The sequence below is a fragment of the Canis lupus genome, chromosome X, assembly GCF_011100685.1.
Source record: "Canis lupus familiaris isolate Mischka breed German Shepherd chromosome X, alternate assembly UU_Cfam_GSD_1.0, whole genome shotgun sequence".
In the NCBI taxonomy this organism is placed as follows: Eukaryota; Metazoa; Chordata; class Mammalia; order Carnivora; family Canidae; genus Canis; species Canis lupus.
Genome location: NC_049260.1, coordinates 119,549,147 through 119,575,053, shown reverse-complemented (window position 1 = coordinate 119,575,053; position 25,907 = coordinate 119,549,147). Strand labels below are relative to the sequence as shown.

General features: G+C 56.4%; 1 protein-coding gene and 1 long non-coding RNA gene across 26 annotated transcripts; one reads left to right on the top strand and one right to left on the bottom strand.

The window, feature by feature from the left end:
- LOC119868533 lies at window positions 1-4,076 on the bottom strand. Of its 21 annotated transcripts, none has more exons than XR_005386514.1 (3): window positions 3,427-3,744; window positions 1,385-1,458; window positions 1-1,021 (listed from the first exon to the last, which is right to left on the bottom strand). It is a non-coding gene; the product is annotated as an uncharacterized LOC119868533 (long non-coding RNA). The 21 variants fall into 21 exon arrangements; XR_005386519.1 differs by having other exon boundaries at window positions 1-181; window positions 1,381-1,458; window positions 3,427-3,739; XR_005386499.1 differs by lacking the exons at window positions 1,385-1,458; window positions 3,427-3,744 and adding exons at window positions 1,560-1,684; window positions 3,100-3,342.
- On the top strand, window positions 3,449-25,815 carry EOLA1 (endothelium and lymphocyte associated ASCH domain 1). 5 transcript variants are annotated; one of them, XM_038588529.1, is made up of 5 exons: window positions 3,449-3,737; window positions 4,708-4,760; window positions 5,025-5,116; window positions 23,828-24,109; window positions 24,974-25,815. In XM_038588529.1, the coding sequence occupies exons 4-5, from the start codon at window positions 23,857-23,859 to the stop codon at window positions 25,195-25,197; spliced, it is 477 nt and encodes a 158-aa protein (XP_038444457.1). In that variant the 5' UTR covers window positions 3,449-3,737; window positions 4,708-4,760; window positions 5,025-5,116; window positions 23,828-23,856; the 3' UTR covers window positions 25,198-25,815. The 5 variants fall into 5 exon arrangements, with proteins under 5 accessions (XP_038444457.1, XP_038444458.1, XP_038444456.1 ...); XM_038588530.1 differs by lacking the exon at window positions 5,025-5,116; XM_038588528.1 differs by lacking the exons at window positions 4,708-4,760; window positions 5,025-5,116 and having other exon boundaries at window positions 3,450-3,737.
- The last annotated feature ends 92 nt before the right edge of the window (window positions 25,816-25,907 follow it).

Below are 25,907 nucleotides of genomic sequence, written 5' to 3'. Positions count from 1 at the left end.
TTCTTATCCAACTAGCATGCACTGAGTCCAGGGCAGGGCCTATGCCACCCATCCGCCAAGTCCAGCATGGTCCAGTAGCTTGTCATGGTAGAGTCGATGAATCCTGGCTGACTTGAATTGGACAGTTTATCACCATCATCAGTCAACATCTAGTGAGTGTCTCCATTGGCAGAAGCAGGCTCTGAGGATAGGACAAAGGTGAAGTGCACAGAGTCCTTGTTTTCAGATGGAATCCAGTCTAGTTTTAGTAACTGGGCACACGTGTACACACACACACACACACAGAACAGAAACTGCCTGAGGTAACCTTGCACAAAAGCAGAACCACAGACAAGGTTCTGGAAAGTTGTCAGGAAGAAAAATCAGGTCTTGTGACTAGGCTCAGACAGTTAGCAGAAGCTTCATGAGGCCACAGGAAGTGAAGGAAGGTATCCGCCATGAGAAAACAGTGCAGAAGGCAGAGGCACTGAGTGCTGGGAACTGGAGGAGTGTCCAGGCAGCGAGACTGAAGGGGCACCTATGCCCAAGAAAACAGGAGGGCTGTCGTGAACAAGGTCGTGTTATGACTACAGCCTCAAGGAGCTTAGGATGATGGCTAAGCTGGGCCCATTCAGTGCTCATAGTAATCCCACAATCTGGGGACTGTTTTATTATCCTCATTTGACACATGGACAAACTGAGGCCAGAGAGGTTTAGGCACTTGAATGCTAAGCATAAGGAGCCAGGGCAAGTCCTGGGCAGAGTTGTGTTTTAGGAAGCACAGTTAAGCTAAGCCTGTTAAGTTAGTTAACTTAAATGTTAGTTAACTTACGTTGGGGTCACACAGGGGCCAGAGAGGAGTTAGAAAAATTCCTGGGTCATATAGGCAATGTACCCAGCTAGGAGAGAAATCAGGAAACACCAGAGGCACCAGAGATTCTTCCAGAAATTGTAATTCCTTAAGGATTCTCTGTGTACTCCATTTCTTACTGCTCATTTTGTTCCATGGATAGAGATGGGGAACTGGGAGGGAGAGGGGTAGCTGAAAAAGAGGTTTTTGTGCTTTGTAAAAGGTGTCCATAAAAGGCTAAATTGCAGGCCACCCAGATGTACCAGGGGTGACCTGAATATTCTGGAAAAGTGACCCCAAAAAAGGAGAAAAGACGGAAATGTCCAGGCAGGTGGGGAGGTGCAGACCGCAGGTCTGAACTCAAGGAAGTAGCACTGGGGACAGCAAGAGGAGAATTTATTCTGATCAGGCATGTGAGAGGCAGGGACACAGGACTCGGTCACCAAGCAACTGCGGAAGGAGGGTGAGGGTAAGGAAACCCAAGGAGCAAAGCGACACAACACTGAGTGTGTGGAGCCCCTGACTGGGAGGTAGAGGATAGGAAACAGCACCGACAGGGCCGTTGGCTTCATCTGGCACAGGTCAGGTTAGAGGCGCAGCAGGAAACACAGGAGAATTTCTCTTCTCACCTGCAAAAAAAGTTCAGATAAAGACCCCGCTGGCCGTCCCAGGGTGGCTTGGAAGGAGACTCGCCCGCCCCTGCCATCAGCTCCCAAGGGGCAGGCCTCACCCGACACGTCCCCGCCGCCCCTCCCGGCCTCCGTATTCTCGGGGTCCATTCTGAGAGTCACCCGAGGTCGCTGAGGTCGCTGGGGCAGCCGCGTTGTTCACACCGCTGCGGCGCCGACTGGACGCCTGTCGCACGGGGGTCAGACACTACCTGGCCTCGGCCACCAGGCCGCCCAGTCCCAGCCCCCGCGTCGCTCCCGGGGACCCACTCCCGCCCCGCCCACCCCTGACTGCGCCCACGAACCGCCCACCGCTCCTGCCCGCCCTCCCCGGCCACGCCCCGCCCCTCCGCCCACCATTCCCGAAGGCCCCTCCCCGGCAACACCCCCGCACCAGCACCCCCCGGCTGCCCACCAATCCGGCCCTACCAACCCCGGCTAAACCCCGCTCCCCCCTCCCATCACTCCTGCCCGCCCCCCGGACCACGCCCCCCGACCGCCCGCCATTCCGGCCTCCCCGTCCCCGGCCACGCCCCTCCTCCCCGCAGGCCCCTCCCGGCCACGCCCCCCGGCCGCCCACCAATCCGGCCCTACCAACCCCAGCGAAACCCCGCCCCCCCGCCCATCACTCCTGCCCGCCCCCCCCGGGCAACGCCCCCCCGGCCGCCCACCAATCCGGCCCGTCCTAGCCGGTCAAGCCCCGCCCCCCCGCCCATCACTCCTGCCCGCCCCCGGACCACGTCCCCCGACCGCCCACCACTCCGGCCCGCCCTTCCCCGGCCACGCCCCGCCCATCTGCCCACTATCCCCGCAGGCCCCTCCCGGCCCCGCCCCCCAATCCGGCCCCACCAACCCCGGCCAAGCCCCGCCTCCCCGTCCACCACTCCTACCCACCCCGTCCCAGCCACGACCCGTCCCTCCGCCCACCACTCCGGCCTGCCCCTCCCCGGCCACGCCTCCTGACTACCCCCCAACTACTCCTGCCCGCCCCGCACGGCCACGCCTCCCAACTGCCCCAACAGTCCCACCCAGCTCCTCCCCAGCCCCGCCTCCCAGCTACACTAAGAATCTCACCCAGCCGCCCACCCCCACCCGGAGCCGCGCCAGTTCCTCTGCAGCTCCTCCTCCCAGCTATTCCACCAGGCCCACCCCGCTCCTCCCCAGCTCCTCCCCACAGCTGTCCTCCGGCTCGCCCCACCTCCACCAGGTACCCAAACAGGCCCTCCATGTTCCGCCCTAGCCCCGCCCCAGCTCCTCCCCCCAGCCTTCCCTCAACTCGCCCTACCCCTCCCCAGCACCCTCCTGCTCCTCCCAGCCTCTGCTCCGCCTCAGTCCCGCCTGCACCTCCACAGCTCCTCCCCCGAGCCGTGCTCCAGCCCCAGACCCCGCTGGGAGCTACTTCTCCAACCCTTCCGCCAATCCGTCCCTGCCCCTTCCCAGCCCCGCCCCGCTCAGCCGCAGCTCTTCCTCCGAGCTTTCCACCAGGCACGCCCTACTCCAAGTTTGGCTTTCCAGGGTCTCCCACCCTGCCCTACAACTCCCCAGGTCCTCATCCCCAGGGGCCCACGGATAGTCCTGTGCTCTGCCCCAAGCTCCGCTTACCCAGCGTTCCCCAGAGCCCCGTGCACCTCCCCCGGCTACACCGCCAAGGCCCAACCTGCTCTTGGCAGAGCACCTCCTCCGCAACATTGCCGCCGGCTCCGTCCTGCTCCTTCCCGCTCACTGCCCTAGTTCCTCCCCAACTCTTTCTCACACCCGGAGCTGAATCCTCTGGCAGGTGCGCCCCAGCTACTCCCCCAGCCCCGTCTCACGGCTCCCGCTCCCACAGCTCCTTCCCACAGGCCCGCCCCGCATTCTCCTCCCCAGCCCCGCCCCTTAGCCCCGCCCAAAACCACGCCCCCAAGCTCGCCCCGCCCCGCCCCTTCTCACCGACCGCTCGCCCCACCCCGTTGTTTCTTCCTTCCGGTTCCGCTCAGGCCGCCGGCGTCTACCTCCCGGTCCAGCCTGATCCTCCCGCGCGAGTCGGGGCCGCGTGAGTCCAACGACGTCTAGCGGCCGGGGCCTGCGCGCCTATGTGCGTGTGTACGTAAGTGCGTGTGTACGGAACTGCTTGGCTGCGTGCCTACGGGCTTGCGCACGAGCCTTCTGCGTACCCCCGTGGGCGCGTAAGGACGTACGTGGGTTCGAGCCGGCGTACGCCACGCAAAGAAAGGACGCCGGCGTCTGAGCGAGCCTATCAGGTGAGGGGCCGGTGGCGCCTGTCGCCTGTCACCTGTCGGTGGTCCCCGGTGCTGGGCCGCAGCGATGGCGGGACAGTCCCGACGCGGGCAGGGCGCTCTGTCGTCTCTCCGCGGCCCGCCTCGTCTCCTCGCCTGAGCGTGGGGGGGGGGGGGTGGTCCTCCGCGCCCTGGGACTGCCAGGTGGGCCTAGCGCACCCTTGGCTCGCTTGGCCGGTGGGACAGGTGCCCGGAGGCCCGCCCCCACCCTTTGCGAGGGGAGCCAGGAAGCCTTTGTGGCCCCCGCCTGCTTCACCTGGCGTGGGACAGTACCACTGGGCTGGGGTTTCCCGGACTCGGGGGGCGGGGCTGGGCGGGGGGGGGGGGGTCTGGGAGCATGCGCAGAGCGGCCCAGGCCACCATTCCCTGCCCCCTTCCCCCGCCCCAATCAAAAGGCCCCCCATGTTTCTAAGTGCATATACCAGAGAAGGATGTGTGCGCCAAGAAACGGAGCGTGCTGGTCCACGCGGACCACTCTGCCCTCACTGTGCCCCTCCTCGCCTCCCCCTGGGCCCCCAGGCTGTGACCTGCCTCACCGAGGACCCCGGCTGTGCGGCGTTGAGCTGCTTGCCCTTGGCACTCATCCCCGTGGGGCCTACTCAGGATTTTATTGAGGGGAACCGGATTGCAGGGCCCCCAAATCTTGTGACGGTGGAAGGGGGGTGGTGTCTTCTTTCTCCTGTTGGGTACGGGGTGGGCTAGGCTGTGAGAACATGATCTGCTTACGTGAAATGATTTTTTCTGCTGCTGGCTGGGGCATGATTAGCAGAACCAAACCGTGAGGGGTGATTCCCATCTGGTGGGCCCTCCTCAGTGCCGGTGGCCCCCCCATCCCTGCTGAGTAGAAAGCCTGTTCTGGCATGTTAGCCAACATTGTCGTCTTGTACGTAAAGAGTTTTTCTCCTCCACCCACCGACCCCCAATCCTTGTGCAGGTGAAGAAGCCCAGAGAAGTGGAATAGCGTTTCCTCCTCAGGCCACAAAGCAGGTACTCTGCATGCTGAGGCAGGAGGGCACCTGTTACAGATCCATCCCTCTAGGGGCTCCCCCAACACAGTTCAGTTGTCCTGGTGAGAAAAGGATTGGCCAAAACCCTGAATGGCAGACATGAGGCAAAACTGCAGTCCACTTACATGCCCCAGTACAAGAAAGAGAAAGGGCCAGGCCGCGCTGGGGGGAGGGGGAGGACATCCAGCCTCCCTCGTGAATAATCCTTCGCCAGTGACCAGGGCGACCCTTTGTCACCCATCAGGTTGGCAAGGGGTGAGCAGAGTAACCGTGCTCAGGGCCGACAGCCGAGTGAGGAAACGGAGCCCTTGCCCGTGGTGGGTGGAGCATACACAGGTGAGCCTTGGTGGAAGGCCGTGTGCAGGCATGTGTCAGCATCTCAGACACCCCTGCCGTGACCCTAGCCGCCTTCTAAACAAGTCCTATGCCAGTGAGTGTTTGTGAGGATGTCCTCTGTAGTGGCGGAAAGTGCAAAGCAGCCTGCGACTCTCCGTCAGTAAGGGAGTAGCCAGTAAGTTGTGGGACAGCCGACAACGGGATGCCACACAGGCAGTGAAACATAGGACAGATGGAGATGTCCAGACATGAAGGGATATTCTGGATGTGCCGTCGATGGAGAAATCATCGTGCACCCTGTGGAGCTGTCCAGGACACAGCTTCCACCCTCTGTGTTAGCTTGCCAGGGTGGTTGTATTGAACTACCGCAGACTGGGTGGCTTAGACAACAGAAATGAATTGTCTCCCACTTCTGGGGGCTGGGAGTCCAAGCTCAAGGCGTCGGCTGAATATGCCTCCTCTGAGAGCTGGGAGACAATGTGTTCCACCCTGCCCCCCAGCGTCTGGTGATTTGCCGGCCACCTTTGGCATCCCATGGCTTCTAGATCTCGCCTGCGTCCTCACAAGCCTGTCTGTGATTGTATACGGACACCAGTCATACTGGGTGAGGGTCCATGCAACTGAGCTCATGGGCACTTCAGTACTTCTGTAAGGAGCACTTCCTTCTATATATGGGGCTACTTTTGGAGGACCCAGGGAGTGAGACTTCCAACACAAATTTGGCAGGGATGTAATGCAACCCGTAACAACCTAGAAAGGACCTGAGGGAGGGATGGACTTGGAATCTTCCAGAAATGGAAGGAAGGACGTTATGGCTGCAGGATGGTGAGTAGAGGGGAAAAGAGAGCAGATGACCTAGGGGATGGGGTGCTCATCATGGGGGGTCTTTGGGTCCTGGTGATAGGTGTGGATCTGTCCTAGAGAGGACAGGACTCCCCTAGAAGGCTTAGACAGGGAAGTCATGTGATAGAATCACTCCTGCCCCAGAATCACTCTGGCCACGGTGCAGACACTACACTGCTCTGGGCCAGCGGTGACGCAGCAGGTGAGCAGGACACCACTTGAGTGCTAAATGGGACCTTGAGAGCTTTAGACTTGGATTTTGCCCATGAAGAAGAAGGGGAGCGGACAGGCTCTGAGTAGGTTTGGGAGGAGATTAGGATTTGGACCATGGAGATGATGGACAGGGGTCAAGCTCTGAGTAGGATTTGGACCAGACTAGGTTTGTGGCCATGGATACGACGCAGAGGGGTCAGGCGATGAGTAGGGTTGGGGCCTACTGGGAGTGTGGCCATGTGGACCATTGAGACGGGTCAGGCTCTGAGTAGGTTTGTGGCCAGAATGGGTAGTGACCATGAAGAACATGAAGAGGGGACACACTGTGAGTAGGTTGGGGGCCAGACTGGGATTGTGGCCGTGGAAACGAGGGAGAGGGGTCGGGCACTGAATAGGTTGGGGCCCAGACTAGGATTTTGTACATGGAGACGATGAAGAGGGGTCAGCTCAGAGTAGGTTTGGGGCCTACCGGGATTGCCACCCTGAGGACCAAGGAGGGATCAGGCTCCGGGTAGGTTTGGCAAAAGACTAGGATTGTGACCATGGAGAAGATGGAGAGGGCTGAGGCTCTAAGTAGGTTTGGGGCAAGGCTAGGATTGTGAGCATGGACACAATGGAGAGGGGTCAGGTTCTGAGTTGGTTTGAGAGCAGACAAGGATTGTAGCCTGGAGAGCATGATGAGGCTTCAGGGTCTGAGTAGGTTTTCAGTCAGAGTAGGATTGTGGCCCTGGGGAACGTGGAGAGGAGTCATGCTCTGATTAGGTTACGGGGCCAGACTTGGATTGTGGCCATGGGGATCATGGAGAGGGGTCAAGCTCTGACTGGGTTTCGGGGAAGATGAGGATTCTGGCCATGGAGACATAGGAAAAGGGTCAGGCTATAAGTAGGTTTTGGGCTAGACTCTGGCTGTGGCCATGGAGACAATGAAGAGGGATTAGGCTCTCGGTGGATTTGGCGCCACACTGGGATTGCAGCCACGTGGACCACGGAGAGGGGTCAGGCATGTAGTAGGATGGGAACCTGACTGGGAGTGTGTCCATGGAGATGATTGCAAGGGGTTGGCCCTGAGTAGGTTTTGGTAAAGATTAGTATTAGGGCCATGGGGACCATGGAGAGGGGTCAGGCTCTGAGTAGGGTTGGGGGCAGATTTTGATTCTGGCCAAGGAGATGATGGACAGGGGTCAAGCTCTGAGTTGGTTTGGGACCAGACTAGGTTTGTGGCCATGGATACGATGCAGAGGGGTCAGACTCTGAGTAGGTTTGGGGCCTACTGAGAGTGTGGCCATGTGGACCATGGTGAGGGGTCAGGCTCTGAGTAGGGTTGGGGCCTACTGGGATTGTGGCCATGTAGACCATGGCGAGTGGACAGGCTCCGAGTCAGGTTGGGGCCTACAGGGATTGTGGCCATGTGTACCATGGAGATGGGACAGGCTCCGAATACAGTTGGGGCCTACTGGGATAAGGCCATGTGGACTATGGAGAGGGGTCAGGCTCTGAGTAGGGTTGGGGACAGATTAGGATTCTGGCCATGGAGACGATGAAGAGCGTTCAGGCTCTGAGTAGGTTTGTTGCCAGACAGAAACCGTGGATATGTGGACGAGGGAAAAGGATCATGCTCTGAATAGGGTTGGGTCCAGCCTGAGATTGTGGCCACGGGAACCATGAAGATAGCTCTGACTGAGTAGGTTTGGGAGCAGACTAGGATTTTGGCCTAGAAACAATGGAGAGGAGTCAGGCACTGAGTAGGATTGGGGCCAGACTGGGATTGTAGCCACGGGGACAATGGCGAGGGGTTAGGCTCTAGATTTGAGATCAAACTAGGATTGTGGCTATCGGTCCATGGAGGGGTCACACTCTGAGTAGGTTTGGGGCCAGACTGAGCTGGAAGCCATCCGGACCATGGAGAGGATGCAGGTTCTGAGTACATTTGGAGCCTGACTGGTATTGGGGTATGTGGACCGTAGAGAGGGGTCAGGCCTTGGGTAGGTTTGCGGCCAGACTAGTATTCTGGCCTTGGAAACCATGGAGACAGGTCGGGCTCTGAGTAGTTCTGGGGCCAGACTATGATTGTGGGCACGAAGACAATGCAGAGGTGACCGACCGTGAGTAGGCTTGGGGCCAGACTCTATTTGAATGCATGGGGACCATGGACAGAGGTCAGGCTCTGAGTAGGTTGAGGGAACTAGGTTTCTAACTGTGGTAACCGTTATAAGGGGTCAAGCTCTGAGTAGGTTTGTGGCCAGAATTGGTTGTCTCCATGAAGACCTTGAAGAGGAGACACGCTGTGAGAAGGTTGGGGGCTAGACTGGAATGTGGCCATGGAAATGAAGGAGAGGGGTTGGGCGCTGAATAGGTTGGGGCCCAGATTAGGATTTTGTCCATGGAGACAAGAAGAGGGGTCAGATCCGAGTAGTTTTGGGGCCTGCTGGGATTGCCACCCTGGGGACAAAGGAGGGATCAGGCTGTGAGTAGGTTTGGCAAAAGACTAGGATTGTGACCATGGAGAAGATGGAGAGGGGTGAGGCTTTAAGTAGGTTTGGGGCAAGGCTAGGATTGTGACCACAGACACGATGGAGAGGGGCCTGGTTCTGAGTTGGTTTGAGAGCAGGCAAGGATTCTAGCCTGGAGAGCATGAGTCTTCAGGGTCTGAGTAGGTATGTAGTCAGAGTAGGATTGCTGCCTGGGGACTGTGGAGAGGAGTTTTGCTCTGATTCGGCTAGGGGCTAGACTTGGATTGTGGCCTTGGGGAACATGAAGAGGGGTCAAGCTCTGAATAGGTTTCAGGGCAGATGAGGATTCTGGCCATGGAGACATAGGAAAAGGGTCAGGCTATAAGTCGGTTTTGGGCTAGACTATGACTGTGGCCATGTGGACGATGAAGGGCGATCAGGCTCTCAGTAGATTTGGCGCCACACTGGGAATATAGCCATATGGACCAAGGAGAGGGGTCAGGCATCGAGTCAGATGTGAGCCTAGTGGGATTGTGGCCATGGATATGATTGCAAGGGGGTGGCCCTGAGTAGGTTTGGGTATAGATTAGCATTCTGGCCATGGGGACAATGGAAAGGGGTCAGGATCTGAGAAGGGTTGGGGCCTACTGGGAGTGTGGCCATGTGGACCATGCAAAGGGGTCAGGCTCTGAGTAGGGTTGGGGCCTACTGCGAGTGTGGCCATGTCCACCATGGAGAGAGGTCAGGCTCTGAGTACGGTTGGGGCCTACTGAGATTGTGGCCACGGGCACCATCAAGATCGGTCAGGCTCTGAGTATGGTTGTGGGCAGATTAAGATTCTGGCCACGGAGACAATGAAGACTGTTCACGCTCTTAGTAGGTTTGGTGCCAGACAGACTGTGGATTGTGGAAGAGGGAGAAGGATCATGGTCTGAGTAGGGTTGGGTCCAGCCTGAGATTGTGGCCATGAAACCATGGTGAAAGTTCTGACTGTGAGTGGGTTTAAAAGCAGACTAGGATTTTGGTCATAGAGACAATGGGTAGGGGTCATGCGCTGAGTGGGATTGGGGCCACCCTGGGATTGTATCCTTGGGAACCATGGAGAGGGGGGCTCTAGATTTGAGGGCAAATTAGGATTGTGTCTATCGGTCCATGGAGGGGTCTCACTCTGAGTAGGTTTGGGGCCAGACGAGCTGGAAGCCATCCAGAACATGGAGTGGATGCAGTCTCTTAGTTCATTTGGAGTGTGACTGGTATTAGGATACGTGGACTGTAGAGAGGGGTCAGGCCCTGGGTAGGTTTGGGGGCAAACTAGCATTCTGGCCTGGGAAATCATGAAGAGGGGTCAGGCTCTGAGTAGTTTTGGAGCCAGACTGCGAATGTGCCAAAAGTACTATGGAGAGGTGACTGACCCTGAGTAGGTTTGGGGCCAGACTCTATTTGAATGCATGGGGACCATGGAGAGAGGTATGGCTCTGAGTACGTTGAGGGAACTATGTTTATAACCGTGGCAACATTGATGAGGGGTCAAGCTCTGAGTATGATTGTGGTCAGAATGGGTTGTGGCCATGAGCGCCTTGATGAGGGGACACCCTGTGAGTAGGTTGGGGCCCAGATTGGGATTGTGGCCATGGTAATGAGGAAGAGGGGTGGGGCACTGAATAGGTTTGGGCCCAGACTAGGATTTTGTCCATTGAGACAGTGAAGGGGAGGGAGCTCAGAGTAGGTTTGGGCCCTACTGGGATTGCCACCCTGGGGACCAAGAAAGGATCATCGGACTCTGAGTCGATTTTGTGAAAGACTAGGTTTGTTACCGGGGAGATGATGGAGACTGTTGAGGCTCTAAGTAGGTTTGGGGCCTATTGGGAGTGTGGCCATGTGGACCACAGAGAGGGGTCAGGCTCTGAGTAGGGTTGGGTCCTACTGGGATATTGGCCTTGTCGACCATGGAGAGGGTCAAGGCTCTGATTAAGTTTGGGACCAGACTAGGTTTGTGACCATGGATATGATACAGAGGGGGCAGGCTGTGAGTAGGTATGGGACCTACTGGGATTGTGACCATGTGGACCATGGAGAGGGGTCAGGCTCTGAGTTGGATTGGGGCCTACTGGGATTGTGGCTCTGTGAACCATGGAGAGTGGTCAAGCTCTGAGTAGGGTGTGGGGCAGTTTAGGATTCTGGCCAGGGAGGTGATGGATAGGGGTCAAGCTCTCAGTTGGTTTGGACCAGACTAGGTGTGGCCATGGATATGATGCAGAGGGGTCAGGCTCTGAGTAGGTTTGGGGCCTACTGGGATTGTGGCCATGTGGACCATGGAGAGGGGTCAGGCTCTGAGTTGGGTAGGGGCCTACCGGGATTGTGGCCATATGGACCATGGAGAGGGGTCAGGCTTTAAGGAGGGTTGTGGGCAGATAGAAAATGTGGATATGTGGACAATGGAGAAGAATCATGCTCTTAGTAGGGTTGGATCCAGTCTGAGATTGTGTCCAGGGGAACCATGGAGACAGGTTTGACTGTGAGTAGGTTAGGGGGAGACTAGGATTTTGGCTATAGAGATATTGGAGAGGAGTCAGGCACTGAGTCGGATTGGGGCCAGCCTGGGTTTGTGGCCATGGAGATGATTGCAAGAGCTTGGCCCTGAGTTGGATTGAGTGTAGATTCGTATTGTAGCCATGTAGACCATGGAGCGGGGTCATGCTCTGAGGAGGGTGGGGTCAGATTAGGATTCTGGCCAAGGAGATGATAGACGGGGATCACGCTCTGAGTCGGATTGTGAGCAGACTAGGATTGTGGCCACGGATATGATGCAGAGGGGTCAGGCTCTGAGTAGGGTTGGGGCCTCCTGGGATTTTGGCCATGGGGAACATGGAGTGGGGTCATGCTCTGAGGAGGGTGGGGGTGACATTAGGTTTCTGGCAATCGAGAAGGTGGGCCGGGTCAAGCTCTGAGTCAGGTTGTGAGCAGACTAAGATTGTAGCTATGGATACAATGCAGAGGAGTCAGGCTCTGGGTAGGTTGGGGCCTCCTGGGATTTTGGCCATGTGGACCATGGAGAGGGATCAGGCTGAGTAGGGTTGGGGGCAGACAGAGTGTGGATATGTAGACGAGGGAGAAGGATCATGGTCTGAGTAGGGTTGGGTCCAGCCGGAGATTGCAGCCACGGGAACCATGGAGAGAGGTCTGACTGTGGGTACGTTTAGGAGCAGACTAGGATTTTGGTCACAGAGACAATGGAGGGGGGTCAGGCCCTGATGAGTAGGATTGGGACCAGCCTGGCATTGTAGCCTTGGGAAACATGGAGAGGAGAGGGGTTAGGCTCTAGATTTGAGGGCAAACTATGATTGTGTCTGTCAGGAAATAGAGGGGTCACACTCTGAGTAGGTTTGGGGACAGACTCAGCTGGAAGCCATATGGACCATGGAGAGCATGCAGGCTCTTAGTTACTTTGGAACGTGATTGCTATTAGGATATGTGGACCATAGAGAGGGGTCAGGCATGGGTAGGTTTGGGAGGAGACTAGCCTTGGAAACCATGAAGAGAGTCAAGCACTGTGTAGGTTTGGCACCAGACTGCAAATGTGGCCACAAGTACTATGGAGAGGTGACTGACCCTGAGTAGGTTTGGGGCCAGTCTGTAATGGAATGCATGGGGACCATGGAGAGAGGTCAGGCTCTGAGTAGGTTGAGGGAACTGGGTTTGTAACCATGGCAACCTTGATGTGAGGTCAAGGTCTGAGTAGGTATGTGGCCAGAATGGGTTGAAGCCATGATGGCCTTGCAGAGGGGAAACACTGTGAGTAGGTTGGGGGCCAAACTGGGATTGTGGCCATGGTAACGAGGGAGAGGGGTGGGACACTGAATAACTTGGTGCCCAGACTAGGATTTTGTCCATGGAGACAGTGAAGGGCAGTGATCTCAGAATAGGTTTGGGGCCTACTGGGATTGCCACCTTTGGGACCAAAAGAGATCATCAGGCTCTGAGTCGATTTCGTGAAAGACTACGTTTGTGACCTGGAAGACGATGGAGACGGTTGAGGCTCTAAGTAGGTTTGGGGCCTACTGGGATTGTGGCCATGTGAACCTTGGAGACGGGTGAGACTCTCAGTAGCATTGAGTCCTACTGAGATATTGGCCTTTGGACCATGGAAAGGGGTCAGGTTCTGAGTAGGGTTGGGTCCTACTGGGATATTGGCCTTGACCATGGGGAGGGGTCAGTCTCTGTAGGTTTGGGGTCAGACTGCAAATGCGGCCACAAGTACTATGGTGAGGTGACGGACCCTGAGGTGGTTTGGGGTCACTCTATTGGAATGCATGGGTCCATGGAGAGAGTTCAGGCTCTGAGTAGGTTGAGGGAACTAGGTTTGTAACCATGGCAACCTTGATGTGGGGTCAAGGTCTGAGTAGGTTTTTGGGCCAGAATGTGTTGTAGCCATGATGGCCTTGAAGAGGGGACACCCTGTTAGTAGGTTGGGGGGCCAGACTGGGATGGTGGCCATGGTAACAAGGGAGAGGGTTGGGACACTGAATAAGTTGGTGCCCAGACTAGGATTTTGTCCATGGAGACAATGAAGGGGAGGGAGCTCAGAGTAGGTTTGGGGCCTACTGGGATTGCCCCCCTGGGGACAACGGAAGGGGCAGTCTCTGAGTAGGTTTGGTGAAAGACTAGGATTGTGACCAGGGAGACAATGGAGAGGGTTGAGGCTCTGAGAAGGGTTGGGGCAACCCGGGGTATCGGCCTGTGGATCATAGAGAGGCGTCAGGCTCTGAGTAGGTTTGGGGTCTGATTAGGATTCTGGCCAAGGAAATGATGGACAGGGCTCAAGCTCTGAGTGGATTGTGACCAGAGTAGGTCTTTGGCCCTGGATACCACGCAGAGGAGTCCGGCTCTGAGTAGAGTAGGGGCCTCCTGGATTTTGACCATGCGGACAATGGAGAGGCGTCAGGCTCTGAGTAGTTTTTGGGGCAGACTACGAATGTGGCCACATGTACTAAAGAAAGGTGACTGACCCTGGATAGGTTTGGGGCCAGGCTCTATTTGAATAATGGGGACCATGGAGACAAGTATGACTCTGAGTAAGTTGAGGGAACTATGTTTGTAACCATGGCAACCTTGATGAGGGATTAAGCTCTGAGTAGGTTTGTGGCCAGAATGGATTGTGGCCATGAGGTCCTTGAAGAAGTGACACCCTGTGCATAGGTTGGGGTCCAGACTTTGTCGCCATGGTAACAAGGAAGAGAGGTGGGGTACAGTATAGGTTTGGGCCCAGACTAGGATTTTGTCCATTGAGACAGTGAAGGGGAGGGAGCTCAGAGTAGGTTTGGGGCCTACTGAGATTGCCACCATGGGGACCAATAGGCATCTTCAGGCGCTGAGTCGATTTTGTGAAAGGCTAGGTTTGTGACGAGGGAGACGATGGAGAGGGTTGAGGCTCTAAGTACGTTTGTGGCCTACCTAGGTTGTGTCCAGGTGGACAATGCAGAGGGAGCATTCTCTTAGTCGATTGGGTCCTACTGGGATATTTGTCTAGTGGACCATGGAGAGGGGACAGGCTCTGAGATGGTTTGGGGCCAGACTTCGAATGTGGCGACAAGAGCTATGGAGAGGTGACTGACCCTGAGTAGGTTTGGGGCCAGTCTCTATTGGACTGCACAGGGACCATGTCTCGAGAGAAGTCAGGCTCTGAGTTGGTTGAGGGAACTAGCTTCGTTACCATGGCAACCCTGATGTGGTTGTCAAGGTCTGAGTAAGTTTGTGGCCAAAATAGGTTGTAGCCATGATGGCCTTGAAGAGGAGACACCCTGTGTGTAGGTTGGGTGCCAGACTGGGATTGTGGCCATGGAAACAGTGAAGGGGAGTAAGCTCAGAGTAGGTTTCGGCCTATTGGGAATGCCAGCTTTCGGACCAAAAGAGATCCTCAGGCTCAGAGTCGATTTGTGAAAGAGTACATTTGTGACCAGGGAGTCGATGGAGACTGTTGTGGCTCTAAGTAGGTTTGGGGCCTACTCGGATTGTGGCCCCGTGGACCTGGGAGAGGGGTCAGGCTCTGAGTATGGTTGAGTCCTCCTGGGATATTGGCGTTTTGGACCATGGAGAGGGGTCAGGCTCTGAGTAGGTATGGGGCGAGACTGCGAATGTGGCCACAAGGTCTATGGAGAGGTGACTGACCCTGAGTAGGTTTGGGGCCAGTCTCTATTGAAATGCATGGGGATCATGGAGACAGGTCAGGCTCTGGGTAGCTTGAGGCAACTTGGTTTGTAACCATGGCAACCTTGAGGTGGGGGTCAAGGGATGAGTAAGTTTGTGGCCAGAATGGGTTGTAGCCATGATGGCCTTGAAGAGGGGACACCCTGTGCGTAGGCTGGGGACTAGAGTGGGATTGTGGCCATGGAGTCCGTGAGGGGAGTGAGCTTAGAGTAGGTTTCGGGCCTACTGAGATTGCCACCTTTGGGACCAAAAGAGATCATCCGGCTCTGAGTCAATTTCGTGGAAGACTACGTTTGTGACCAGGGAGACGATGGAGACGGTTGAGGCTCTAAGTAAGTTTGGGGCCCACTCAGACTGTGTCCATGTGGACTTTGGAGAGGGGTCAGGCTCTGAGTAGGTTTCTGGCCAACTGCGAATGTGGCTACAAGTACTATGGAGAGGTGACTGACCCTGAGTCGGTTTGGGGCCAGTCTCTATTGGAATGCATGGGGACCAAGGAGAGAGGTCAGGCTCTGGGTAGTTTGAGGCAACTTGGTTTGTAACCATGGCAACCTTGATGTGGCTTCAAGCTCTGAGTAGGTTTATAGCCAAAATGGGTGGATGCCATGATGGCATAGAAGAGGGGACACCCTGTGTGTAGATTGGGGACTAGAGTTGGATTGTGGCCATGGTAAGGAGGGAGAGGGTTGGGGCACTGAATAGGTTGCGGCCCAGACTAGTATTTTGTCCATTGAGACAGTGAAGGGGAGGGAGCTCAGAGTAGGTTTCGGGCCCGCTGGGATTGCCACCGTGGGGACCAAAAGGCATCCTCAGGCTCTGAGTCAGTTTCGTGAAAGGCTAGGTGTGTGACGAGGAAGACGATGGAGAGGGTTGAGGCTCTAAGTACGTTTGCAGCCTCCTCTGGTTGTGTCCAGGTGGATCATGCAAGGGGTCATTCTCTTAGTAGGTTTGGGTCCTACTGGGATATTAGTAGTGGTCCATGGAGAGGGGACAGGCTCTGAGAAGTTTTGGGGTCAGACTTCAAATGTGGCGACAAGAGCTATGGAGAGGTGACTGGCCCTGAGTAGGTTTGGGGCCAGTCTCTATTGGACTGCACAGGGACCATGTCTCAAGAGAGGTCAGGCTCTGAGTGGGTTGAGGGAACTAGATTCGTAACCATGGCAACCCTGATGTGGGGGTCAAGGTCTGAGTAAGTTTGTGGCCAGAATGGGTTGTAGCCATGATGGCCCTTGAAGGGACACCCTGTGCGTAGGTTGGGTGCCAGACTGGGATTGTGGCCATGGAAACAGTGAAGGGGAGTGAGCTCAGAGTAGGTTTCGGGCCTACTGGGATTGCCACCTTTGGGACCAAAAGAGATCGTCAGGCTCTGAGTCGATTTGTGAAAGAGTACATTTGTGACCAGGGAGTCGATGGAGACTGTTGTGGCTCTACGTAGGTTTGGGGCCTACTCGGATTGTGGCCCTGTGGACCTGGGAGAGGGGTCAGGCTCTGAGTACGGTTGAGTCCTCCTGGGATATTGGCCTTTTGAACCATGGAGAGGGGTCAGGCTCTGAGTAGGTTTGGGGCGAGACTGCGAATGTGGCCCTAGATCTATGGAGTGGTGACTGACCTGAGTAAGTTTGGGGCCAGTCTCTATTGGAGTGCATGGAGACCATGGAGAGAGGTCAGGCTCTGGGTAGCTTGGGGCAACTTGGTTTGTAACCATGGCAACCTTGATGTGAGTTCAAGCTCTCAGTAGGTTTGTGAAAAAATGGGTGGAAGCCATGATGGCCTTGAAGAGGGGACACCCTGTGTGTAGGTTGGGTACTAGAGTGGGATTGTGGCCATAGTAAGGAGGGAAAAGGGTGGGGCACTGAGTAGGTTGTGGCCCAGACTAGTATTTTGTCCATTGAGACAGTGAAGGGGAGGGAGCTCAGAGTAGGTTTGGGGCCCGCTGGCATTGCCACCTTGGGGACCAAAAGGCATCCTCAGGCTCTGAGTCGATTTCTTGAAAGGCTAGGTTTGTGACGAGGGAGGCAATGGAGAGGGTTGAGGCTCTAAGTACGTTTGCGGCCTAATCTGCTTGTGTCCAGGTGGACCATGGAGAGGGGTCATTCTCTTAGTAGGTTTGGGTCCTACTGGGATATTTGTCTAGTGGACCATGGAGAGGGGACAGGCTCTGAGAAGGTTTGGGGCCAGACTTCAAATATGGCCACAAGAGCTATGGAGAGGTGACTGGCCCTGTGTATGTTTGGGGCCAGTCTCTATTGAACTGCACAGGGACCATGTCTCAAGAGAGGTCAGGCTCTGAGTGGGTTGACCGTACTAGGTTCGTAACCATGGCAACCCTGATGTGGGGGTCAAGGACTGAGTAAGTTTGTGGCCAGAATGGGTTGTAGCCATGATGGCCTTGAAGAGGGGACACCCTGTGCGTAGTTTGGGTGCCAGACTGGGAATGTGGCCATGGAAGCATTGAGGGAAGGAGCTCAGAGTAGGTTTCGGGCCTAATGTGATTGCCACCTTTGGGACCAAAAGAGATCGTCAGGCTCTGAGTCGATTTGTGAAAGAGTACATTTGTGACCAGGGAGTCGATGGAGACTGTTGTGGCTCTACGTAGGTTTGGGGCCTACTCGGATTGTGGCCCTGAGGACCTCGGAGAGGTGTCAGGCTCTGAGTACAGTTGAGTCCTCCTGGGATATTGGCGTTTTGGACCATGGAGAGGGGTCAGGCTCTGAGTAGGTTTGTGGCCAACTGCGAATGTGGCTACAAGTACTATGGAGAGGTGTCTGACCCTGAGTCGGTTTGGGGCCAGTCTCTATTGGAATGCATGGGAACCATGGAGAGAGGTCAGGCTCTGGGTAGCTTGGGGCAACTTGGTTTGTAACCATGGCAACCTTGATGAGAGATCAAGCTCTGAGTAGGTTTGTGGACAAAATGGGTGGAAGCCATGATGGCCTTGAAGGGGGGACACCCTGTGTTTAGATTGGGGACTAGAGTGGTATTGTGGCCATGGTAAGGAGGGAGAGGGGTGGGGCACTGAATAGGTTGTGGCCTCGACTAGGATTTTGTCCATTGAGACAAGGATGGGAGGGAGCTCAGAGTTGTTTTGGGGCCTGCTGGGATTGCCACCTTGGGGACCAAAAGGCATCCTCAGGCTCTGAGTCGATTTCGTGAAAGGCTAGGTTTGTGACAAGGGAGACGATGGAGAGGGTTGAGGCTCTAAGTACATTTGCAGGCCTACTCAGCTTGTGTCCAGGGGGACCATCTAGAGGGGTTATTCTCTTAGCAGGTTTGGGTTATTGGGATATTTGCCTAGTGGACAATGGAGAGGGGTCAGGCTCTGAGAAGGTTTGGGGCCAGACTGCGAATGTGGCCGCAAGAGCTATGGAGAGGTGACTGGCCCTGAGTAGGTTTGGGGCCAGTCTCTATTGGACTGTACAGGGACCATGTCTCGAGAGAGGTCAGGCTCTGACTTGGTTGAGGGAACTAGCTTCGTTACCATGGCAACCCTGATGTGGTTGTCAAGGTCTGAGTAATTTTGCGGCCAGAATGGGTTGTATCCGTGATGGCCTTGGAGAGGGGGCGCCCTGTGCGTAGGTTGGGTGCCAGACTGGGATTGTGGCCATGGAAACGTGGTCCAGGATTGGGGCCCTGAATAGGCTGTGTCTCAGGCTAGGATTTTGTCCATGCAGAAAGTGAAGGGGAGGAAGCTCAGAGTTGGTTTGGTGCCTACTGTGATTGCCACCCTGGGGTCCTAGGATGGCGCAGGCTGTGAGTACGTTTGGCAAAATACTAGGATTTTGACCAGGGAGATGAAGGCGAGGGTTGATGCTCTGAGTAGAATTGGGGCTTACTGGAATATTGGACTTGTGGACCATGGAAAGGTGTCAGGCTCTGAGTAGGGTTGGGATCAGATTAGGATTCTGGCCAAGGTGATGATGGACATAGGTGTAGCTCTGCGTAGGTTCGGGACCAGACTAGGTTTGTGGCCATGTGGACTATGAATAGTCTTCAGGCTCTGAATATGTTTGGGGCCTACTGGGAGTGTGGCCATGTGGACCATGAAGAGGTGTCTGCCTCTGAGTTGGTTTTGGGCCTCCCGGGTTTGTGGCCATGTAGACTATTTAGAGGGGTCAGTCTCTGAATAGGGTTGGGGTCTATTGATATTGTTGCTATGTGGATCGTGGAGGGGGGTCAGGCTCTTAGTTTGGTCCGGGGCAGATTAGTATTCTGGCCATGGTGACGAAGAAAAGGGTTTAGTCTGAGTAGATTTGGTGCCCGACAGAAATTGTGGATATTTGTAGGAGAGAGAAGGGTCATGCTATGAGTAGGTTTGGGTCCAGCCTGAGATTGTGGCTCCAGTCACCATGGTGACATGTCTGAGTGTGAATAGGTTAAGGGCAGGCTAGGATTTGGCCATTGAGACAATGGAGAGGGGTCAGGCACTGGGTAGTATTGGTGCCAGACTGGGATTGTAGCCATGGGGACCATGTAGAGGGGACCATACTATGAGTAGGTTTCGGACCAGACTATATTTACATCCATGGGGACCATGGAGAGGGTCAGGATCTGGGTAGGTTTGGTGTCATATTAGGAATTGGGTCCTGGAGAATATGGAGACATCCCATGCTCTGAGCAGGTTTGGGCTAGCTAGGATGAGGCCGTGAGGAGCATGGAGAGGAATCACGCTCTGAGGAGGTTTTGGGAAAGACTCAGATTGTGGCTATGGAGACAATGGAGAGGGCCAGGCACTGAGTAGCTTGGGGGCACTAGGATTGTCGCCATGGCCTCCATGATGCGGCATCAGGCTCTGCGTAGGATTGTGGCCAAACTATGATTGTGGCCATAGAGACAATGATGAGGGGTCATGCTCTGAGTAGGTTTGGTACCGGACTGGGTTGTGGCCTTGGAGATGATAGAGAGGGGTCAAGATCTGAGTAGCTTTGGCCAGATAAGATTGTCATCATGGGTCCATGCTATAGGGTCTGATTCTGAGTAGATTTGGGGCAAGACTGCAATTGTGGCCATCGAGATGATTGAGAGGGGTCAGACACTGAGTAGTTTGTGGCCTAGACTAGGATTCTGACCATGAGGAACATGAAGAGGTGACTGGCTCTTAGTAGGTTTGGGTCCAGACTAGAATTTTTATTTTCAGGATGATGTAATGGGGTCAGGCTGAGTAGGTTTCAGCCTGGACTGGGTTTGTAGCCAAAGGGACCATGGAGAGGGGTAAGGCTCTAATTAGATTGAAAGACAGGCTGGGATAGTGGTCATGGGGACCATGGAAAGGGATCGGGCTCTGAGTATGTCTGTGCCAGACTAGAATTGTGTAGAGGGGTGAAGCTCATAGCAGGTTATGGACCAGACTGGGATTGTGTCCATAGGGACCATGAAGAGAGTTCAAGTTTTGACTAGATTTCATGAAGATTAGGATTCTGGCCATGGAAATAAAGGAAAGGGGTCATCCTATACGTAGGTTTCAGGCTAGACTCTGATTGTGATTATGGGAATGATGTAGAGGGGTCAGGTCTCAGTAGGTTTGGGTTCACACTGGATTTGTAGCCATGTGGACCATGGAGGGGGGTCAGGCACCGAGTAGGTCGGGATTGTGGATGGAGATGATTATGAGGGGTCAGGCTCTGAGTAGGTTTTGGGCCAGAGTGTGATTTTTGCCATGGAGATAATGGAGAAGTATCAGACTGAGTAGGTTTCAGGGCCAGACTAGGATTTTCACAATGGGGACCATGGAGAGAGTTCAGGCTCCAAATAGGTTTGCAGCCAGACTAGGATTATGGCCATGGGTCCATGGAGAGGGTTCAGGCTCTGAGTATGATTGGGGCCTACTAGGTTCATGGCCATGGCAACCATGGAGATGGGCCATGCTCTGAGTAGGTTTCTGGCCAGTTTCGGATTATGGCCTTAAGGACCATGGAATAGGGCCAACCTCTGAGTATCTTTGGGGACAGACTATGATTGTAGCCATGGAGCGGATGGAGAGGTGTCCATCTGTGAGTAGGCTTCAGTTCAGAATAGGATTCTGGCCATGGGGACCATGAGGACCAGTCAAGCTGTGTGTAGCTTTGCGGCCGGATTAGGATTGGCCATGGAGACGATGTGTAGTGGTCACACTCTGAGTAGGTTTGGGGCCATACTGGGATTGTAGTCAATGGTTGGTTCATGGAGAAGGGTCAGGCTCTGAGTAGGTTTGAGAACTCTGACTAGGTTTGTGGTCATGGAGACCATGTGAGGGGTCAGGCTTTGAGTAGGTTTGGGAGCAGACTTGGATTGTGTCCATGGAGACGATGAAGTGGTGTCAATCTCTGAGTAGGTTTGGCCCCTACTGGGATTGTCGCCATGGGACCAGAGGAGAGGGGTCAGGCTCTGAGTAGGTTTGGGGCCAGACTAGGATTGTGGCCATGGGCCATAAAATGGATTCATATTCTGCATAGGTTGGGGGATTTTGTCCCTGGAGTTGATGGAGAGGGTTCATGCTCTGAGTAGGTTTGGGGCCAGACTCTATTTGTGTCCATGGGGACCATGGAAAGGGGTCATGCTCTGTGTAGGCCTAAGGTCAGAGTAGGAATGTGACTATGGCGACCACGCAGTAGGGTCAGGCTAAGTTTGGGGCAACACTAGCATTGTGGCCATGAAGACAATAGATAGGGTTCAGGCTCAAAGTAGGTGTGGGACCATACTATATTTTTAGCCGTGAGACCATGGATGTGGGTCCAGCTCTGAGTGGTTTTAAGGCCAGACTCAGGTTATGGCCATGGGTCTGTGGTGAGGCGTCAGTATCTGAGTACGTTTGGGGCCAGACTAGTACTGTGGCCATGGCGACCATGGAGAGGCTTCAGGCTCTGAGTAGGTTTTGGGGCTAGATTTGGATTGTAGCCATGGGGACCGGTGCAGGGGGTTCAGACTCTGGGTAGGTTTGGGGCCATACTGGGATTGTGGCCATGGGGACCATGGAGAGTGTTCAGATGCTGAAGGGGTTTGGGGCCAAAGGGATTATGGCCATGGTGCCAATGGAGAGGACTCAGACTCTGGCTAGGCTTGGGGCCGGCCCCACTCACTCTGAGTCCCAGGTGCAGGTAAGGGAACAGGGTCAGCTGCTTCCTCAGGGACCGAACAACAGATTGGTGTTTAAATCCACTTGCAGCGGTATAAGAAGTGGATTTGGGGTGGCGGGGCTTGGGGACCTGAGAGTGTCCTGCCTGTGGACGGTGAGATGAAGTGGGCAGGGCCTGTGTGAAGGGAGGCAGAGCGAGCGAGCGTGCTATGGAGAAGCCTGAGAAGAAGGGACGTAGAGGTGGTCGCCACGTCAGGGCTGTCTGGCCGTGAGTTAGATGAGAACAGAACACCAGGAGGCAGGTCACTGGTGCGTGCGGTGACTACTGTGGAGAGTGGGGGGGGCAGTGCGTGGTGAAGCAGTAGAGGCTGCAAGGGTAGACCATGGGGACCACTGCTCTGCAGGGGTTTAGAGGAGGCGGCAGGCGCTGGAGGTGTGTGTGGGCTCGGGGGTGTGCTGGGGGGAGTCTGACCCTCGGTGAGGGACTTCCAGGTGTGGGTGTCTGTAAACAGGCCGTCTGCTCAGAGGGATGGGCTGAGGGTGCGTGAGCAGGCACAGACAGGGCCAGGACCTGGAGTGAGCGAGAGGGCCAGGGTCCCGGGCACAGCTGGGGTCACCCGACAGGGCTGCTCAGCTGGAGAGGTGGGGGCAGGCCGTGGCTCTGGGTGTGGGGACAGTGGGTTGGGAAGGGGGCCAGTGTGAGGCAGCTTTTGTGATCACGAGGCCTCGAGTCTGAGAGTGGGTGCGTTTTCTTAAGGGACTGTCGCTGAGGCCGGGCAGATGTAGTTCCGGAACTGGGAGCAGAGCTGGACTGGAGGAGGTGGTGCTCATGGGCCATGTACAGCCCCAGGCCCGATGATGGTGAGGGTGGCGGTGATGGGGAGCCACCCTTTGTAGCCGCCCCATGAGGTGCCGTGTACTGGACTAGGTTCCCTCGGTGACTTGTCAACGATCCTCACAGCCACCCGGGAGACTGAGGCTCTGGGAGGTGCGGGGGCCCAGCAGGGAGGTTCAGGCCTGGGGCCCCGCACTGCCCACTGCACAGCTGTGTCCTCCCGGGAGGAGGAGGGAGGCGCCCACAATCCAGGTGCGAGGAAGGGGGTGCGTGCTCTCAGATCTTCTGTGATCACAGGCCATGTCTGTCCCTCGGCCCCTCCTTTGCACATATGGAGGGGGCGATGGTGGTGCTGCCCTCCCGAGGTGTCAGAGGGTTGAGTCCTGTGTGCGTGGGTTATGCCCACCCCTAGCACCCGGCATAGACGCAGTGCATGTGGCCCAGTACTGGCCGTCCTCGCTCTTGTGTTTCCTTTCTCTAGGTTCGGGTCGGGGTTGGGGGGGCGGGGTGCCTTTTGATAGTGGAGAGCGGTGGGGCAGGAAGGGGTCACAGGAGGGTCCCACCCAAAGGGATGTGGAGGAGACACCTGCCGGGGCCAGCTGCGATCACAGCGCTGAGCTGAGATGTCAAGGATGTGGGCTCGGCAGCCCCGGGCTGGGCACCGGGAGATGAGTTCAGCAGTGCCTCGGTGGCGGCCACAGGCCCCAAGCGGGTTGGGGTGGGGGCCGTCAGGAGAAGAAGCCAAGCCCGGGACTGTGTGCTGGGAGGCGGCTGCGGCCAGCTGGCTGAGCTGTGAACCCGGGGGCCCTGCCGCTCTGGGTTCTCCTGCCTCAGTGTCCCCTGGGGTGAAACCGAGCCCATGCTCTCCTGGCCAGCTCTCCTCCAGCTGGCCCTGCCCTCCTGGGGGCTCCCAGAGGCTCGGCTGATGGCCAGGTCATCCCGACGCGCAGCCCCTTTCTTGGGGCCTGTCAGCCGACTGTAGGACTCAAACGAAGGAGTCCGGGTCAGTGGGGTCTTGGGCCGCCCCGGGAACACTGCAGAGCGGTCTGGCCCGTGGTCGGGAGCTCGGAGCACCGAGCGTGGCGCTCGTGGCCATTGGCAGTTCCGTGTTTCCGCAGGCCCGGTGAGGCCCGGGAGCTGGAGGGCCATGCAGTTCGGCTGCCTCTCCTTCCGGCAGCCTTACGCGGGTTTCGTGCTGAATGGCGTGAAGACAGTGGAGACACGTTGGCGTCCAGTGCTGAGCGGCCACCGGAACCGGACCATCGCCATCCACATCGCTCACCGGGACTGGGACGGCGCCACGTGGAGGGAGCTGCTGCTGCAGAGGCTCGGCATGACCCCCACACAGATTCAGGCCCTGCTTCAGGAAGGGGAAAAGTACGGCCGCGGCGTGATAGCTGGCAAGTGCTGGGCAGCAGACGTGGCTCCCATACCCTGAGGGCTCCTCCCCAGGACCAGGCTCAGGAGCTTTCTGGCTTGCCTTCCTTTGAACTGCTAGGCTTGTGGGTGGTGCTTTCTGGAAGACTCCCACCTTCCTGGGGGCAGGGGGGCCCTGGGCCGGGGGCGGGGACTTTGCTGAGGCCCCATGACCTCAGGTGAACCCTGCATCTGCTCTGGGCCTCAGGTCCCAGTTTTGATCTGAGAGGCAGGGCCAGGTTCCAGGTCTCCATGTGGGATTTGTCTGTGGGTGTGTACGTGTCCACCCATGTGTCCGCAGATGAGTGTGTGCGTGTGCACACGCGCATAGGTGCGGCAGAGACCATGGGAGGCACCCGGGACCGGCTGTGGGTCGGGGTAGCCTCCTCACTCAGGCTGTTGCTGGCTTCCGGTGCAATGCCCCGCCCCCACTGTCCTGGCGTCCTGGGTAAGTTCCCTAACCCTCGGTGGTGGGTAGGGCCCCACAGCAGCCTCTGCCACCTGCCGAAGTGCTTAGGGACCTGATGGCCCGTGTCTGCCCCTGCCTCCCACCCCACATCGTCTGCTGCCCTAAGCAGTCTGGCTGAGTCCAGCCCATGATCTGGGTGTGCTCATTGAGGACAAGCCCCTCCACTTCACTTCTCTCCCTCCCTCGGCTCCCCCAGCATTCCCTGAGCAGAGTTTGGCATGGCGGAAATGTTCGGTCACAGGGGCCCGGTATCCTCTGCGTCCCCTTGGTGAGCCCCTCCTGGTCTCCAGGGCGGGTAACTGTCAGTAACCGTGTCCTCTGCCAGGCGGGCCTGGGTTCCCAGAGGGAAAAACCAGCGTGTGCTTGTCCTTGTGCGCAGGGCTCGTCGATGTTGGAGATACCTTGCTGTGCCCGGCGGACTTAGCTCCTGAGGAGCTGCTGGAACTGGAAACTCAAGCTGTACTGACCGGCCTGGAGCAGAAGTACCTCACCGCACTCTCAAACCCTAGATGGTTGCTGGAGCCCATCCCCGGGAAAGGTGGAAAGGATGTCTTCCAGGTAGACATCCCAGAGCACCTGATCCCCTCGGGGCAGGAGGCCTGAGGCCATTGCAAGGGTACGGAGCCAGCAGTGGGACGCGGACCATCACCACCCTTGGCGCTGCAGACACGGGAAGCGGTCAGGTCTGGCAGTGCCACCGTGCGCTGTTCATGGAAACAGGTGTGTCCACACACGCATGGGGGACAGGTCGGCAGACTTGCCTTGTGAGGTGCTTGCCTGGGTTCCTCGCCAGTCTCAAGGGCTTCGACCCTCAGGAGGAAGGGAGAGCTGCCCTGAAGGCTTTTGCGCTGCCGCTCATTTGGGCCCTGCTGATTTCTTCGTCGTACAAAGAATTACGTCTCAACAGACCCAGTTGGTGTGTCCCCCATCTTTGTTCTGGTCAAAGTCTGGGAATGTTGGAACAGCATCCGGGGGATGTTGTGGGAAGGCTGGGAGCGGGCACTCAAGGAAGGCCCGGGAGTGGCCAGCCACAGACGCCCCTGCTCACAAAGACGAGGATGTCAGACTGAGAAACGGCACCTGTCTTTCCTCGCAAGGGACTCTTGCTGTGTTGACAACACGTCCCATCCCATGGCCCCTGATGTATGCATGTTAGACTCATCGCGTGGCTACTTTGTATGCAAAGAAAGGATCCTCAATACAGCACTGATGGAAAAGTGATGGATTGCGTCATTGTGTGGTTTGTTGTGGTTTTTGTGTGAGGTTTTGTGTGTTGTGGTTGTTACCTGTGAGGATGCCGGGCCACCTGCACC